The sequence below is a fragment of the Acomys minous genome, assembly GCF_964271855.1.
Source record: "Acomys minous genome assembly, chromosome: 4".
In the NCBI taxonomy this organism is placed as follows: Eukaryota; Metazoa; Chordata; class Mammalia; order Rodentia; family Muridae; genus Acomys; species Acomys minous.
This window is the reverse complement of record NC_140486.1, coordinates 113,728,110-113,746,215: the sequence shown is the minus strand read 5'-3', so window position 1 is coordinate 113,746,215 and position 18,106 is coordinate 113,728,110. Positions and strand designations below refer to the sequence as shown.

Below are 18,106 nucleotides of genomic sequence, written 5' to 3'. Positions count from 1 at the left end.
GCCAGCCTGGACCACAAAGTGAGACAAAGGCCAGCCTGGACTAGAGTGTGACCCTGTCTCAGGAAAACAGAACAGGGCTTAAATGAAGTCTCGCTTCTAGAAGAGGATCTTAAGGCAGGGGGTGAGCTGTCAGGTAGAGTCCCAGGCACTGAAACACTGACTCTGCAAAGAAATTACCGAAGCAGGAGAACAACAGAGCCTCGGAGGAAACCAGCAGCTACCCTAGTCACTCATGGAACCAAGGCAGCGACAGCACAGGAAAAGCGCAGTCACTGTGTCTACTACCAGACAGGTGACACACACATCTGCACAAACACCTGCCCTAGAAGCAACTGTGCCTGAGCGCTCCTGCCCACTATGCAAGCTTTCATTCACGGCTCACACCTCACATCCCTTGTGGTTTCTTTCTTTGGGGGATCTCTAGCCACTCTCCAGCCCAGAGCTTTACAGGGCACGTGTGAATGTGCACTCCACTCTCTGTGAGTCAGGGAAGACTGCACAAACGGTTCTACCCTAAATAGGCACATTGACGCCAGAATCCAGAGCTCATCTTTTGGGGACACCAGCCATTTACTCCTAGCATTCCAGCTCTTAGAGCTGACACCTGGTCAGGATGACTTGGGTTTGTATCACAGGAGAAACTGACATGATAAACACTTTCCAACTTACAAGATTAGTATCCAGAGGTTCGTATTTACTTCTCTCCCATGAAGTGGGCGAGCAGAGCGCTGCCAATCAAGTGTTCCTAGATCGTGCCTTAATGAATGAAGATTATTCACGGCAGAGGGGAAGGAGGTTACCAACCACAAGATTTCAAAGGAGTGGAAACCAACAGTTACGGATTATGACAGCTCCTGGCCGTCCTAGTTAAGTGACGTCTTCTTATTCTTTTGATCAGTGCCTCTGTAAAGGGCTAAATAGGTCAAAAGGCACATCACTGTTCAATCATTTTAAAAACATTAGGGAGAGCAGAAAGCTGTACCATTATGAACAGATTATGAACAAAAATAAAAGCCATTTGTATGCACTAATGATACATCAAACTAATTCAAGCTGGCGAAAGTCATTAGGGGAAAATCCTGGGGCAAAACATGGTCCTGATGCCTCGGCACAGACTCAGATTAAAATAACCATTTTCTATGTCATTGATAAAATTAATTCTGCGAGCCAGGGATGAGCCTTAACATGAAAATCAAACACAGAAGCATTCGCTAATAGTGTGCTTAATGATCTAATTCTGTCGGCATGTGAGTTGACACAGTCATTTCTGCACAGAGATACAAGCATCCGTGGATAGAGCGTTTCCTACAAGAGATGCACAGCGTGAAGAATTCCAGACTCGTGGTAAGAAACTGTCGCAACAGACTACAGCCTCTGTTCTTCACGCTGTCAAAAAGTTGCTATTGTCTCTGGTTGTTTCCACAGGACTCTGCTGTCCTCATGAGTGTCGCTGTAGCAAATGGAGACGGCGAGTTTATGAATAAGAAAGTTGCTGTGAGCTCATGGTTTTAAAGAGTTGCACACCAAGGTCAGCTGGGCTCACTGCTCTGCCCTTGCATGAGGCTATGTCCTTCTGGGAACAGGTATGGTGCCAGCCTTGTGGCAGAGTGTGAATGAGAGAATCAGGAGCCATTGTCACACCTTCTAGGGCCCAAAGTCCTATTACTAGGCGCCACACAGTTGGAGGTTGGTCTGATGTATTTTGATGCTAATTACTGCTTGCTGTCCCTGTGACCCATCTTGCCTAAGAGCCCTAACCTGTTTGACCAATAAAAGGCCATCACACCTGGGCAGGGGAAATGAGGTAGGCGTGGCCTGGGGAGACAAAGAGAATCTTGGGAAGAGGAAGAGACCAGAGGAGAAGGGAGAAGAAAGGGGCTCACCATAATGGGCACATAATGGGCACATGGCCAGTTAGGATGGAGGATCTGGCCCAGATGAAGAACAGTACCAAGTATTTGGGATTATGGATGGGAGATAGCTTGATAGAAATTATTAGAAGCAGATAGCATGGGATTGGGACAGGTAGCCCATACCTGCCCCACTATGGGAAGTAGTTTAGGGGATTAAATATCTGCCCTGTGCCAGGTTAACTACAGGTTAACTACGGCGATCTTAAAATACAACAGGTGTCCGTGTCTTGATTGCTAGCGGGTTAGAAAATACTGCCGTAATAATAATTATAGGCCTGATAAAAAACATTATTAGGTCTTACTGGTAATTTAACCACAATACCACACTTCTGAAAGGTTCACTCTCCCCAACAGTGAAGGCCAAGATGTTGACACAGGGACCTCTGGGGACATTTCCCATCCTAATTAAGGCAGAGAAAAATGCCTTTCTCCTCAAGAGTGACTCAAGATGAGAAATGAGACTCACAAGCATGTTAAGGCTAGCCTAGGGCTACATAGTGAAGACCCTGTCTTCAAACAAACACATAATAGAACGGGGGCTGTAACTCAGCTGAGGAAGTCCCACCGAGCATACAAGAGCCCTGGGTTGACATCCGGTACCACATAAAGGAGACATAGCAGCTCACACCTGTAACTCTAGCACGTGAGAGGTAGGGGGAAGAGGGTCTGGAGTTAAAGCTCATTCTCAGCTACACAGCGAGCTCTAAGGCAGCCTGGGCCACCATGAGACCATGGCCAGGTTTCAGACAGGACCCCGAATCATTAGGGTAGCAGCTGTGGTCTAGACCACTCACCTAACCATCACTGACAACACCCACTGAAGGATGTCCCGTCTGCATGAGCAACTTTAGACAAAACAAATAAGCTAAGGGCTGAATTCTTTAAAGTCTGACCAGTCCAATGGACCAGAGACAAAAATGGAAGATCCAGTAAAAACAGGCACATTCATAACATGAAATAATTGGATCATCATCCAGAAACTCTTGGCTTGTCCAAGGGTGATCACCTCAAACAGATCCCAGCTCACTCTGGAAAAGCTCAATGGCACTTAAACTAATGTCACCCCTAACAATCCTGTTTACGAATGTGTAAAAAGCTCCACCAACGTGTGCTTTGTCTGTGGAGTAGTGCTTAGACCTCAACATGGAGGTCAGGATTTCTGAATCCATGTTCCCCCTTCCCCCCTGCCAAAACTATTGTAGTGTTTTCCCCCATTTTAAAAGGTTTATTTATTATTTTATGCATACAAGTGCTCTGTCTTCATGCACTCCAGAAGAGGGATTCAGATTCCATTACAGATGGTTATGAGCCACCGTGTGGTTTCTGGGAATTGAACTCAGGACCTCTGGAAGAGCAGCCAGTGCTCTTCACCTCTGAGCCACCTTCTCCAATCCTTTCCCTATTTTTAACGTCTCTGAATATGTGTTTTATTATACAAAAGCATAAGATTTAATGTTGATACTAAGTATTTCCGTCTGCGGCTGAACCCTCTAATAGGAGAAGGCTACTCCCAGCTAAGAAATTAACTGGATTTGAAGATGTGTATACTTAGGTAGGGTACTGGTAGCACCATGTAATAAAAGTGGTCATGATAAACGTGCACTTATACAGGCGCTGAAGAGGTGTTCAGTGGATAAAGCACTGGCTGCTCTTACAGAGGACCCATGTTCAGATCTTTAGTGCCTATGCAGAGGCTCATAACAATCTGTAATTCCAGTTCCAGTGGGTCTGACACCCTTTTCTTGGCCCCTGCATGTACTAAGCATGCAACTGGCACACAGACATACAAAATACTTATATACACAACATTGAAAATTCATGTGTGCACAAGGCTACAGCACACAGAGAAGAGAGGTCCACCCTGACCTACCAATCTTTCTTTCACTTATGGCTGGACCTGGCATGAGGTGGGGAAGAACTTTCCATCTAGTCAGAGTTGCTGAGCCTTTGCCCATGTGACAGCCTGGGAGACACCATGCCAATGAATGGTACTACGTGAGGTACCACCAGGCAATGACAGTGTCCTTCATCAGAGTCAAGAAGATCATGTTAACATAGCCTAGCTCAGCATTCATTCCCCTTTCCAATTATATGCAATGCCTCAAACACTTCCAGATCGTCTATGACTTGCTCGCTTCCAAAGATGAAAAATCTTATTTCAATGTATTCTTTTGCCAAAACACATTTAGTTCTTCATAAACAAAGGAGAAAAGCAACAGTATCAGAAACAACTAATAGACTATCTCCTAAATGATGATGAAGCTGAATGCAAGAGATTAGGCAGCCAGCCGGAGTGATGACAGCTCCCCACCAGTACTAACAAAGGGCTGTGGTGTCAGCACAACAAAGTGGTCTGAGATGCTCCCCCCCCCCCAAAAGGCCTTGCATGTGCCTTCAGGCTGCACAAACAGGTTCCTTAACACAGCTACCCCTGCTCAACTGGGCAGCTGCAGGTTTGTCATATGAAAGGTGCTTCTGTGTGGAGCAGGATGTCAGCCTATGGGAGCAGTCGATGAGGTAAGCTGAGCCTTCCTGTGTGTGTCCCCATAAGCAGGAAGAGGCAGGTGACCTCTCCCAGCACAGGTTTTCAGCCAGCATCTGCACACAGGTGAGCTCTCACCAGTCAGGGACAGAAGGCAATAGAATGGCTAAGAAAGTGCCTTCCAGAATGTTATCTGAAGCACAAATGTGACCCACTAGGATGGAAGAGTTAAATTAGGAAACTGTCATGTCATGCCTTCCCAAAATAGGGACCACTCTGTCATATGCCTGCCTACACAGCAAAGGAAGCCCTGGCCAGCGAGGGCCAGGGACACAGCCAAGGGTGCTCAGAACCTTCTGATACGGGGTTTCCCGTTCTCCTGCATCCAGAGTGGAAGCGTTTCATTTGATAGCCATGACAGATCTAAGCAGGAAAGGACTCCCATATGAGATCTGTGATGGTCTGAACAGGAACGGGCCCATAGGCTCGTGTATCTGAATGCTTGGTCGTTAGAAGAGGCACTATTTGAGAAGGGTCAGGAGACGTGGCCTTGGTGGAGAAAGTGGTGGTGGGGCTTTGGGGTTTCAAATGCTCAAGCCAGGTCCAGCGTCCGTCTCTTCCGCTGCCTGACGACCAGATGTAGAAAGCTTACCTATCTCTCCAGCATCATGTCTGCTTGCACTGCCACCATGCTTCCCACCATGACAACAACGAACCAAACCTCTCAATCTGTAAGCAAGCCCCAATTAAAGTCTTTCCTTTGTGATCTGTGGTCATGGTGTCTCTTCACAGAAACAGGATAGTGACCAACACAAGATCATTCATGAAATGTTTCCTTTTGGGTGGGCGTGGTGACACACACCTGTAATAGTAGCACTTGAGAGCTTGAGGCAGGAGGGACATGGTCCAGAGTCATTCTCAACCAGACAGTAAGCTCAGAGACACTCAGGGCCACAGGGGCCCCTAATTTAATCTCCTGCCTCTCTTCCCCTCTCTCCCCCCCTCCACATACACATTCATTCTCCTACACACACACACACACACACACACACACACACACACTCGCATACACAATTTAAAATGCAGTATTAACAATGAGCCTTAAAACTTTTGTTTAAAACAATGAAATATAGCAACAGAGAAATCATGTCTGAAAGAACCTAATTGATCTTTAACTCATCTAAGTCCCAAGAGATCAAATACACAAGATCTTCAAAGGATTTAATGCCAACACAGACATGACTGGTCTCCCAGACACCGTAAACAGCAAGGTACTGCAGAGAAGCACACAGACTGAAGACACTGGCTAAGCTGAGCCAGGAAAGGAAGATGATCCTGTAGCCCACAGCTGCCCCAGTCAGTGAACTTGGCTTGCAGAGTAAAGCTTATTTAAAGGAATCCAGGGCAGCCACTCTGCCCTACTCCACCAGCCCATATGAGCCAGCAGGGGGCCCCAGGCTGAGAAGATGGGGACCTGGCCCATCACACTCACCCCTGGCTCCCCCACGTAGGCAAGATGCAGCCTACCTCTCAAGAAGACAAGCATCCTTTCCCGAGTCCTCACTGCCCATCCTGCCCTTCTCCAGCCAAGTATAACCTACTATCAAGGCTGAGCTCAGATAAGCAATGAGTGCATGACGGCTGCTGGGACAGCTGGGCCCACACCTCCAGAACCCAGGCTACACAACACCCATAGTGTCACACACAGGCCACAGCACCGTGAGCCACAGGCAGAGCAGGCACAACACTGCTTCTCTTCCCATGTTACAGTTCATCTTGTGTTTCAGGACACCAAGAGGCCACATTGAACCATCAAGAACTCTCTTAAAGCTGGCCAACCAACGTGGACTCCGGTGTGGAGAAAAGTACCTGGGGCGGTGCCGCTGCACACACCAGCCGCTCCGCCTTCCTCAGCTGCAAGCACGGGGCAATGTGCCCTCAAGTCTAAGGACCTGGTTTGCTGGTTTTGTCTTTTGTTTTATGACAAAATGGTCCAGTGTCTGGTTAAGGCTCTGTGCTCCAAAAATGCAGGTACAATCCAGGCTCTGTCCATTCAATCAAGTTACTTCGATTTTTTTTGCTTTTGTTTTCCACCCTGAGCCTCAATTGCACTTCCGTATCTATTTCTCCTGTGGTACTGGGGACCAAACTGAGGACCAAAGCCTCACACTTGCTGCCCAAGTACTCTACCACTGAGTCACATCCCTAGCTCTCAAAATTTCTCTTTGACAGGATCTGGCCATATAGCCCAAGTTGGCTCCCAACATATGACTCCCCTGCCTCAGCCCCTCGGTGCAAAGCTCACAGGCTTGCATTCTTCAGTCTCTTTACATATAAAGACCACAAGTTTGGGTTGTTTCGTCTTTTCCTCCGGAAACTTGGAAACTATTTATATCCTAATGAAAGGAGCTTATGGTTTAAGTAAAATAAAATAATCTACCACACAAATACTATATATATGTAGGGTAACCCCAATCTTGTTTTTAAAACCTCTCTCTTCATATAAATGAAAGTACTTCATATGGGCAAACAAAACAGAAAACTGCCCTGTGTTTGGATGTTCTGGTACCATAGATGCTATTTCCTTTTGAGACTTTAAAATCCAAGCACTTGCTGTGTTTGTTCTAAAATAAGAAGCGAAATGAACTGAAGTCTGCAGCCTGTGAAAACAGACCCCCCAAACCCACCATGTGCCTTCAGGGAGAGGACGGGGAGCGGGTCCACACCAGCTTTGCTGCAGTTCTTCCCAGTCCCAGCATTTGGGATATGCACCATCCCGTCCCGAGAGAACAACGGCACGCCTCCATCTCGCAGATGGCAGCCAGGTGTGACCTCGAGCCTCCTACTGCGCTGGAACTGAGCATCTGCACTGTCCAAATTCCCACCTTCAACCCTTACCCCTCCCTGGCTTAGTGAGGACACTGCAAACAGGACAGCAGGCCATCACCCGGCCCTTGAACTTGTGCTTTCTGCATCAAGACCTTTAAAGAAAAGCTATCGGTTGTCTGAACCACACTATGAGTATTTGCTGGAGTGAACCAAAACACTTCTCTGATGTCTGCCAGTTAGTGCCGTGACCTTGATATTGCCCACCATCTACATGCAAGATCATTTCTGTAGGACTGCTTCCTGTCCCTATGGAAACTCATGACCATTAAACAGGATACATGTAAGAAATCAGGATGGCTTGGAGGAAGAGAAGGAACCCACTCAAGCACACTCTGGTAGCCCACATTAGGAACGACCACTCCCCTGAGGGCTAGAGGGCACCTGTCTTAGGCTTAGCAGCATGGTGTCTCTGCTGGAACTCCTCTGGGTCCTCTGCAGTCCCTAAGCAGACAGCAGCATCAGAAAAGCCCATCCGTATGAGCAGGCAGCCAGCTAGGCCTGCCTGTGACCCTGTGGAGAGCTATTCGGTCCCTCAGTTAACTTGATCCTCTCACACAGATGTTTGGGCCATGCAGCGGTGAATAAGGACCTCGCCCTGTGCCCATGCCTGGGGAAGACTTCAAGTGTTTCCTTGCTTTGTCTTTACAGTTCCCCAGTTACCCGGGGAGCAGCCAACCCTCATGAGGCTGACAGGAGGGAGGCGGCCGACAGTGTGCAGCGCAGGCAGAGGTCCAGGGCGTACGTATGGGACCGGGAAGAAAGGATGGTGGCATGCTGCTTCTCAGGGCAGTGCTGGGCTTCCTTGGGTTTGGCAGCAGGAAGGGTGAAAAGCAGAGCAGAACTAGGAGGAACAGATGAAGACCAAGAGCCAGAAAAGAGGTAACCGCGCCCGTGAGGCAGAGGAGGAAAGAGATGGAAGGTTCTGGAACAGCCTGGCTGCAACAGGACAGGGCAAAATACAAGGATGGAAATGAGGCCCAGTGCTCAAATTCATTACAATAGAAAGAGCAGGGCCCTCAAAGCTGGAGAGTCAGTGGGATAGCCCAGCCCACTCAGTCAAACAATCCAAAGAGCTCAGTTTGGGCCTGGGTCCCACGCAGCCTACACTGGCCTCAAACTTGCAATGCAGCTTAATTCCTGACCCTCCGTCTACCTCAAGTGCTGAGGCTATGACCACGTGCCACCACGCGCAGCTTATGTAGAGCTGGGGACTGAACTTAGGACTTCATCATGTTACACAGGCATCCTACACTCTCAGCCCATTCCCTGGGCATGCTGCTGGTACCAAGTTTTCTTCAGGGTCTGTGAACAGAAAGGCTTTTGACCTCCCCACTTCCGTAAGGATCTCAGGTCTGTCCCTCTCTGCTCCCTCACAATCCCCGACAGAGAAGCAAGAGGACAGAAGTGGTTTGCCACAAGTCGTAGATTCAGGCCAAAGGGCTTCAGTGATTTCCCCCAACCAACTGCCACTGGAAACAGGAAGATGCCCTGGAGTGCCCTGGGGAGACCCCAACGTCAGCTACTGAGGCTAGAGGCCACCCCTCCCTTCTGTCCTGCTTAACTATAGGTTTCTCTCACTGCCTACAGCTGCCATCACCACCAGTGACATGAATATGCCTCCGCTTAGCAGAGCCCTGGGCTCCTGCGGGTGAATTCTCCCTGAATTCCACTGTCCCTAGAGCTGGGCAGTAGATAATCAGTAACCGCTCCTCAGGCTAGCCCACGCTCTTAGCCCCGACTTCTAATTTTACTCTCTGAGGTTCAAAGTTTACTCTTTCAGTTTAATTTCCCCAGAGCCAAAATGTCAAACACATAAGTCTTTAGCCTTAAAGACAGAACCTGATTACAAATGAGCAAGCAGGCTGGAGAGATGGCTCAGAGGTTAAGAGCACTGTCTACCCTTCCGGAGGTCTTGAGTTCAATTCCCAGCAACTACATGGTGGCTCACAACTATCTACATTGGGATCTGATGCCCTCTTCTGGCCTACAGGTGAACATGCAGATAGAACACTCATGCATAAAATAAATCTTAAAAAAAAAAAAAAAAGGATGAGTAATTACAGCCACGAATCTGCATATAGTGGCGTTGGTGGAGCTTTTCGGACCTGTCCATCTATGCAGAGCAGGCAGCACAGTGTGACACACAGACGCCCTTGAGGAATGCTCTACGGTGACTTCCCATCCCCCTCCTATTCTGATCACAGCCCTGAAAGTGGAACTGGGAGCCGCTGCCACATGTTCCAACACTGATGCCTACACACTATGTAGTGGGCTTCTGTCCCCACACCCACGTGTGTCCCTGTGTCACCGAGCCGTGGCAGTCACCGAGCTGGGCATACCGTCCTGGAAGACCCGTTCCACGTTGAGCCCATAGGTGGCGCACGTCTCATAGTACGTGCACCGCTTCAGGTCACTGGACAGCTTCCTGGCCCTGGCGTCATCAATGACCCTCGGGTTGGTGGAACTTATGGCATCTGCAACAGACAACGACAGTGTGTTCATTAGCAGTTGCTTCCTACGACTGAAGGTGCTCCACGCAGTGTCTGTGTCCTTCTCCTCCCTTCCGCCGCCCCCACTCGCTGGCAACCCAAACCCCATCAGAGCCAGTGGTGACAACATTCCTCCGGAAGATGGAATTCTGAAAATAGTTCCGTTGAGCTCATATTTTGGTGTAACAATACCCTCCCCAACAGAGGTCCCCTCAGGTACAGCCCACCAAAAACCACTTCTACCTGTCTGTATGACAAGCAAATACCGCTAAGTTTACAAGTTAGAAAAAGAGGTCCTTAGTAAAGTTGCAAACAGTTTGTCCTTAAGTAAAATAGGATAAAAAAAATCTTAAGAAACAAACAATTTCTCAAAGCCTTTGTCTAATTTGGGAACCACAGGCCACTAAGCCTCCACCTAGCTCACCTTTTATCCAGCCTGGGGCCCCCCAAATCCTACAGACACTCTACCCACATATGAATGCAGCTCTGTGTATCACAGAGGTACCTCTGGGCCCACAGCTCAGCTCAGTTCCACCTGGCCCCATCCTGTACCCACTTTAATTTGGCAGTTTTCCTAACCCTGCGTCTCCTTATTAGTCTAATTTGCAAGTCTTTGTGTGGAGAGCCAGCCTGAGGAGCACTGGAGGGACCCCTTACCCACCCGTGTGTCCCCCATGAATAGCTCAGCGCCCATGCCTGCCCTAGAAGGCGCACTGGGTTGAGCACCGTCTCTCCGTAGTAGCCTCCTGCAGGCCAGGTGTCCGTCCTTCAGTTCGCCTCTCACCTCCCAAACCACCTGCCCTAGCCCGTAGAAAGGAAACCCCCAGTGCCTTCTCGTATCTCCTGATGAGTCTTACTGCCTACATCCCCCAGTAGTGACACAGGTGTCTCAGGAGCCCAGTGAGCATGTAACCCATGGGTACTGGCAGCAGATCATGGAGAAGCCACACACACAGCCTAGCTCCCGATTATAGGTGCCCTGGGTCCCTTAGCCCAAGAGCTAGGTCCATACAGGGCGTCAGAACAACTGGTCCTACACTCAGATACAAGAGACAAAAATAAACACCAATCAAGGTCGAGTCCTGTGTCCACTGACCCTTAACATATGACTACATAACTTCCTTCCATTCTTCAATTTACCCCACCCCCATCCCCGGGCACAGAGAGCCGAAAGTCAGGCCACCTGACTACAGCAGCCCTAGTCTGGATGTGTGTGGGCCCAAAGCCTGGACTTTTAGTCTACTGAGTAATTGTTTCTCCACGAACAGAAACAAAGACTGGTGTGCACAAGAAAATGCAGCAATCAGATCTACTCTTTCCAGTCCAGCCATGAGCCATTAGTCACCAAGAGTCCTCAATGGGAAAGCATCGTGTCTGAGAAGCAGGCCCACACAGCTCTTAGACACCAGGCTGGCTGCTGGGAATTGCCTGGTCAGCCTCTGGCCAAGCATTCATTCAGAATTCCTCTGCCCTGCTCCAAGGACAGCTGTGGGGAAAACCTGCTTGGGAGATGCATTGGCTTTAAAATGCAGTTTGAGGACTTTCCAGGGCAGGTACCTTAACCACGCCACCCATGCTGCACATGGCTACCCATTCTGGGAGCAATTTCAGGACTTTTGGGGTACATAAATGCACCAACACTCCAGCCCCTTCCAGGAGATGGTGCGATACCTGAATAGGACCTGTATAACCAGCCAGCGAACCTGCAATGTCTAGCACAGCTTGTGTACCGAGTACCAAGCTTACACCTTCAGTAAAGTGGACTTTTTAACCCCTCCTCCTCTTTCTCTTTAGACAGGGTCTCACTGTGTATCCGTAGCTGGCTTGGAACTTGCTACAAAGACCAGGCTGGCCTTGAACTTAGAGATCCTGACTGCTGCTACTAAAGGCATGGGCCACCGCACCAGGACATTTGTATGTTTGAGACAGTCTAATTTTGTAGCCCACACTAGCCTTCTGTGTCATCCGTCTTTCTCAACTCCCTTAGTGCCTGCCACCTGTGCACCACCTATTTTTCTAATTTCCCTGTTGTTGGACCCCATGAAGATAGAAGGGTCAACTGCTCTACAGTAAGAGCCAAAGCACTGCCTTCAGGTGACCAGCAGAGGGAGCTAGAGGAACACCAAAGTCTTCTATTTGATTTAAGATTGGGTGGCTGAGTTTTGTTGATGCTGTAAGCTTCAGAAGAGATCACTGCATGCATCAAAAAAACAGGGAGATGTGGTGTTCTCCATGAAAACACAACTCTAATATTTTACAAGTGACACAATGAGGACAGGCAGTCAGTGCCTCATTACCCTGCCCGTAGTATGAGTCCTGACTGCACTTCAGCTGGTAAACACCAGACTTTCCAGGTCCAACAGAAATAGCAAAAGCAGCTAAAATTAAGAAAAATCAGGAAGGGATACTACAAAAATTTGCTTAAAATCTTGGCTGGGCTTCAGTGGCTGGTTCAGGAGAGGAGGGTGCTGTCTGCTCTGTGTGACAATCACCTTATTAAGGGGCCATGCTTTAAGTGACGCGGAAGACAGTAAGCACGGGAACTGCAGGGCCCCTATACTGTGAAGGAGCTGCTGTAAAGGGAGAGACCATGAGATCCCGGGAAAAAGAAAAGATGAATCAATGCTCAGCTGTGAGTCAGAAGCTAGCATTAAAGGGTATTATTGGAAGTCAAAATAAATCAGACATTTGTTTTAATAAAATTAAATAAAAGCAACTTGGTTAAAAGGCGCCTGATGTGAATGACAATTTAGGCACTATAATGTAGGAAACCATGAGAAAATGGGCTTTCCTAAAGCACCAGGGGTATGTGTGTGTGGTGGGGCAGATGTCTGCTTGAGCATGAATGACTCCCTTCATAGAATCAAGCAGGAAACACCACGTGAAGAAAGATCTCACTCTGAAAAGTCAGCCTCAGCCCCCAAGTCCCCCTTACTGAGAGCATGCCCATAGACCCTTCAAAACCACCCGCGCCAGGCCGGCAACTCACCCTGGGTCCCCACCAGCACTAGTGGGATCTCACTGGTGTTTCTATAGTTGGCCATTCGGCTGTAGTAATGGTAGACAGTCTGGAAACTGATCTCATCCTCCAAGCTGAAGACAAAGATGACCGCGTCCACCCACATGGCAAACTGCAGAGAGAGGAACGGAGAAGGGCAGCTGAGGGGGGCACAGGAGGAGGGTACAGAGCCTGACCTGGGTGAGCTCCAGCGCCATGTCTGGCTGCTGCCTGGCCTCTGCTGTTACGTGCTGTAGCTGTATCTCAGAAGTCGCCTCTGTGTACGTGGGAATGGCACACACACACTCACGTTTCCACTGGGGCCTCCGCTCTCTCTGAGGACCCAGCCTGCTGTCTCCCTGTGGCCACTGTGATCTTAAGTGTCTACTCTCTGGCATGACCAGCTGGATCCCACCCTAAGGACAGAAGGCTCTATAGGTGCCTTGAAGGCTCTTCACCTGGGGACAGGTCATGGGGGTCAGTTCCACATAACCTCCTCAGAGCCTTAAAAAAGACTTTGTGGACTGGGAGTTGAGAGGGGACCCCTCCTCTGCACCCACACAGTCTGCTCAAAAATATCCCGCTGCCCGCAACACCTCCCACCGGAGACTGACGCGGCACTTCCCTGGAGGGTTCCTGCTGCAGCAGAGGCTGAGCTGCCACCAAACCCATCAGCTCCCTGCTGGGAAATGACTACTTATTTTTAGGAAAATTAAAAGGGGAGTGGTAAGGTTAATCTATACCTGGGCCTCTTACATCATCTTATTTACAACAGCTCCCCTGGGAGGGTGAAGCTGAGGGAGCGAGTCTCCCCACAGTGCCCAGAAACCCACTCCCATAGAAGCTGATGACAGCTCCTAGAACCTGTCTGTGCTCGGTACTGAGCACCCTTCTCTTTATGTGTGTAAACAAATGAGAGAGCCCCACATCTCCCTGTGTTATCTAAAAGAAGCTTAACTTGGGGGACTTCTTCCAATTCAGAGAGAGAGAGAGAGAGAGAGAGAGAGAGAGAGAGAGAGAGAGAGAGAGAGTGTGTGTGTGTGTGTGTGTGTGTGTGTGTGTGTAATGATGCCCACCTACAACAGACTGTATTCATTTAAAGGTGGAATATTTATATGAGAGACTTTAAAACCTCAGGTTCAATGGCACACACTCATGTCAAATGGGATCTTGGGGCAAGGCTTTCTTGAGGCAGACAATCAGACACTGCCAGATGCACACAGCAATGACTTGTGGTGGCTGCACAGGAATCCGGGGGTCCACCTGACTGAGTGCCTTTTTCTTCTCCCTGCCAGGAGGTGGCGCCTTCACCTTGTGATGGTTGGTGTCAACTGTTGACAAAAATCTATGATCACCTAGGAAACAGACCTCTGAGCCAGTCTACAGGGGACTGTTTCCTTTTGGTGACTGGGACGTGGGGACATGCTCACCGTAGGAAGACTCATTCTCTAGGGGCAGGTCCTGGACCGTGTAAAATGGAGTGAGCGATGCATGAGCCCTCTGTGTTCTGCACTAGGCTGTGGATGGCAAGTACACAGTTTCAAGTTTCCCGCTGCCCTGACTTCCCTGAAATGATGGGCTGTACACCCTGGAATTCTGGGCCAGATAAACCCTCTTCTCTACTACATATTACATACATACAACATACTACAAGTTATATTGCCGGTGTATTTTATCACAGCAAGAAGAAAAACAAAGACACGGTCTCTTCTACGAGGAAGAAACCAGAAGGCCTTGCCTTACACACCAGCACGAGGTCTGAAACACCTGCGGCTCTATGCAGAGGGGGAAAGTCCTTTCCTTCTCCCCAGCCCTCCCTCTGCCCTATGGGGTGTGACTGCTCCTAAGTCAGTTAAGGAGAAGATCGTGGTGTCAGTGAAAGCGGTGACAGTTACTTTCTTTCTAGAGATTTTTCAAGGGAACCACAATACATTGCAGACTAGTGCTCAGTGGGGACTGACGTGGGCCAAGGAGGCTGGCAAGCGTGTGGCGGATACCCACTCCTGTCAACTGTCAGAAACAGGAAGTGAGTTGGCTTCCCAGTTCCACCCAGGAGACTTTGAAAATGATGTTACTCTGGGATCAAACCAAAGGGGAAGGAGGAGGTAGAGCCAAGAAACGATTTTTAGAAGTACAGAAATTTCTAGAAGCCATCCCGACAGGTGTTTCAAAGCAAACACACCTGCTTCTCCTTCCTTCTTAAAAACATATGAACTTAAAGAGAAAAGAAAGAAAGAAAGAAATCAGCCACAAACACCCAACTTCTTGGGCTTCTAAATTCCCTTATTGTAAAACTTGACTTTCTATCAAGAGTCTGGCTTGTGTGGGCATGCAGCAGTACTCACCTGTGCCTCCGGGGGGCCCCCTTCATCCCTAATCAGCAGCAGATAACTTTGTCCGTCCACAACAATCTCCTTCTTGAACCTTCCACCTGTCACACACAAAACACAACGTTACAGAAGAAGATGGAGGGTTGGGGGTGGGCAGACAGACACGGGCTTCGCTTGTGGAAAAGTATACTCTAGGCCAGGTGAGGTAACTGGCTGGGAGAACTTAGCCGATTTTAGGTATCTCCCACAAAAGCTGCATTTTCAGAGCTGAACTCCGATTTAAACATGGGTTTAAGAGCCCAGCCGTGCTTTCTGGTTAGCAGACACGGCCTCATGTGCAATATGCCAGGAAACCTGGCTGAGGAGCGTAGACTTTTTCATTAAGAACTTAATACATAGATGGACAGATTCTCACCCACTGGCGAACAGAGGGCGGGGCTCTCAAAATCCAGAAAAGCTTTCCTTGCTTAGCAGCGCTGGGGAGCCTGCACTCTCCTCAAGGGAAACCCAGTGCTTAGGAGGAAAACATACAACAGCATGACGATGGTGTGTCCAGAGTCACAGGCCACAGTTAAGGAAGGACGCCCGACTACTACACACGTTAGACAAAGCTACCGATGGAACCGCACAGTCGAGACAGAGCGGTGCAGCCAGCTGACAAGGAGGCGTTAGAGACCACACGGGGTTAGCGAGAGACCACCTGGGGCCCTGCTGGGATGTCAGAACAAAAAAAGGAAGGAGGACTGGCAGAGGGGAGGCCCAAAGGTGGCCCCCAGACAGACCCAGGGCTGGACTTGAGGTCTGCACAGTGGACACGTGCCATCTCCAATGACAGGGTGCCCTGAGACACGGGGCTTCAAGTGCCCTCTAGCCATTCTCACAAGGGAGGGCTTTTGCCTTACTATGTATGGGTATGTCTAAGTCCCTGGCTTCATTTTGGGTCCTTTGTGTAGATGCCTCACAGGAACCCCAAACAAGAACTCTAAGCAAGTCTATAGGAACCTTCCAGAGGTTCTTCTGCCCCAATCTCAGGTCTGGGCCAGTTTGTCACCCACAGACCTCAGTAATTACACTCTCCACATCAACTCAAAGTAGCCAGGACCTTCATTAAACAGGTAGCTACTGAGGCCAAGGGGGACTGGCCGCCCTTCTACACAAGCATGCATACATATGGACGCACACACGTTCAACAGCCCTCCCTTCTCCTGTGTACAAGCTGTGTGCTCCCGTCCTCACTCTCAGCTTACTCAGCGACAGAACACAATGAACTTCTAATGCTGCTACACAACAGGCAACATTTGTGCTGCGGTCTCCCACCCTGAAAAGCAGAGAACCGCAGGAAACGGTCAGGTGCAGATGTACTGGGGAGCGGGGTCTGCGTAAGCAGGGACAGGATAAGGACAGCTACCACCTAGACAAGCCACAGGAGGCGGTGACTACACAGAGCTCCTGTCTAGTCCCTTGGACCTGGCCATAAGAGAAGCTTCTAGAGAGCTGAATCACACTGAACCCACACAGGCCTTCCTCAGCTTTATAGGATGCGGCTAGCTTTCCGGGTATCACGGCCACAAGCGGAGGGCTTTCAGACACATCGCCACCACTTCCAAACTGAGGAAAGTGTCTCCTCCCACCCCAAAGACCTCTGTCAACTGACATCACTGGCATCCCGAGATACATAGCACGTGCCTCCTGTTTCCAAGAACACAGGGGGTGACACGCTTGTGTGAAGGCTCCAGAATCTCAGCGAAGTTGAGAAACAAATATAGGAAACTGCCCTGAATGCAAACGTTTCATATGATAATAAAGCCTAGCCAGGAACATGAAAATGCAGACTGTGAGTAGCTCTGCTGCAGCAGGCACACCTGGGTGCTGAGAAAGCACAGAAATCTACCCAGGTAACACGGACACCTGTCCTCCACAGTAACCCAAAGAGGGAAGCAACCTTGAGAGGAGGGTGGCACCTCTACTCTGAGGTCAGGATCTCACACCTGAAATGCTAGAGAAGCTATTATTCCGGCGATCACAACAGCCAATTCACAGGAGGAGTCACCAGCAGAGTACCCTTGACTTGAACATCTGATGTTTTCTAACAATCAAAAAGTATTGTGGATTCTGGGATAGTTTAGGTTTTGGGTTTTCAAAGGAGGAATGTCCAGCCTTTATTTTTAAATCCAAACCTACCATTTTATCTTGGCCATTAGGTCATGTTTTATACTTAAATTTTTCTATCTCATTTTTAATGTAGATTTTTTAATGGAATCTGAACACCATCTTTGCCCAGGAGTCACGAATATCTTCCCTGCTATTCCAACTTCGGTGTTACGTGCTACCAGCATATATGCAAGCACTTAATATAAAGTGTCTATTTGATATTTAAATTCCAAATCATTCTCTTACAAGGTCTACTTTACCTACCCATCCATTGCTAGCACGATGGCCTTACTATGAAGCTGTCCGGAGAACGACTGACAACTTCTCTACTGGTTATGATCACCTAATATTAAACTGCACTGACGTAGTTTATTTCCAAAAGGTGTCACCAATCTACACCTAACCTCTCTGATGGGTGTCACTGGCCTGTACTTCTCACCTCACCTGTGTACAGGTTCTGGGGTGTTTTTGTAGGGGGTACCCTATAACTCAGAGCCCAGACAGTCGTCCTGTCCTCCACCAACCACCCCCCCCCCCCGCAACCCAGATGGCTACACCTGTGTCCCACTCTAAGGTGCTGACAGGACTCTGCAACTAGGGTAACATCTTCACATGCTGAGAAATGGAGTCCCTTCCCTGCTCAGAGCAGCTCTTCCCCAGCTTCCAGGCTCCCTTGCAGCTATCAGCCTTTCCTGCAGCACACTGAATGCTGAGGCCCAGCGCGACTTCCAGAATTGAACATGGCCAGCAGCACTATGCATGCTCGTCTCCTCTAAGAACTCATGAAGTTAACTTAACCTCAAGTGTAACTTGCAAGGTCTCTGGCTCACCTCCAATATGTACTTGCCAGCTTC

The 18,106-nt window shown here is 49.0% G+C and overlaps 1 protein-coding gene across 6 annotated transcripts in view; it reads right to left on the bottom strand.

The window, feature by feature from the left end:
• Positions 1 to 18,106, bottom strand: part of AGAP1 (ArfGAP with GTPase domain, ankyrin repeat and PH domain 1) — a 431,164-nt gene that overhangs the window by 246,579 nt on the left and 166,479 nt on the right. For all 6 annotated transcript variants that reach the window (XM_084779501.1, XM_084779502.1, XM_084779503.1 and 3 more), the window contains 3 exons: positions 15,117 to 15,202; positions 12,763 to 12,904; positions 9,624 to 9,758 (listed from right to left, as the gene is read on the bottom strand). In XM_084779501.1, coding sequence (XP_084635627.1) covers positions 9,624 to 9,758; positions 12,763 to 12,904; positions 15,117 to 15,202 — 363 coding nt within the window. The remainder of the gene's footprint in view (positions 1 to 9,623; positions 9,759 to 12,762; positions 12,905 to 15,116; positions 15,203 to 18,106) is intronic.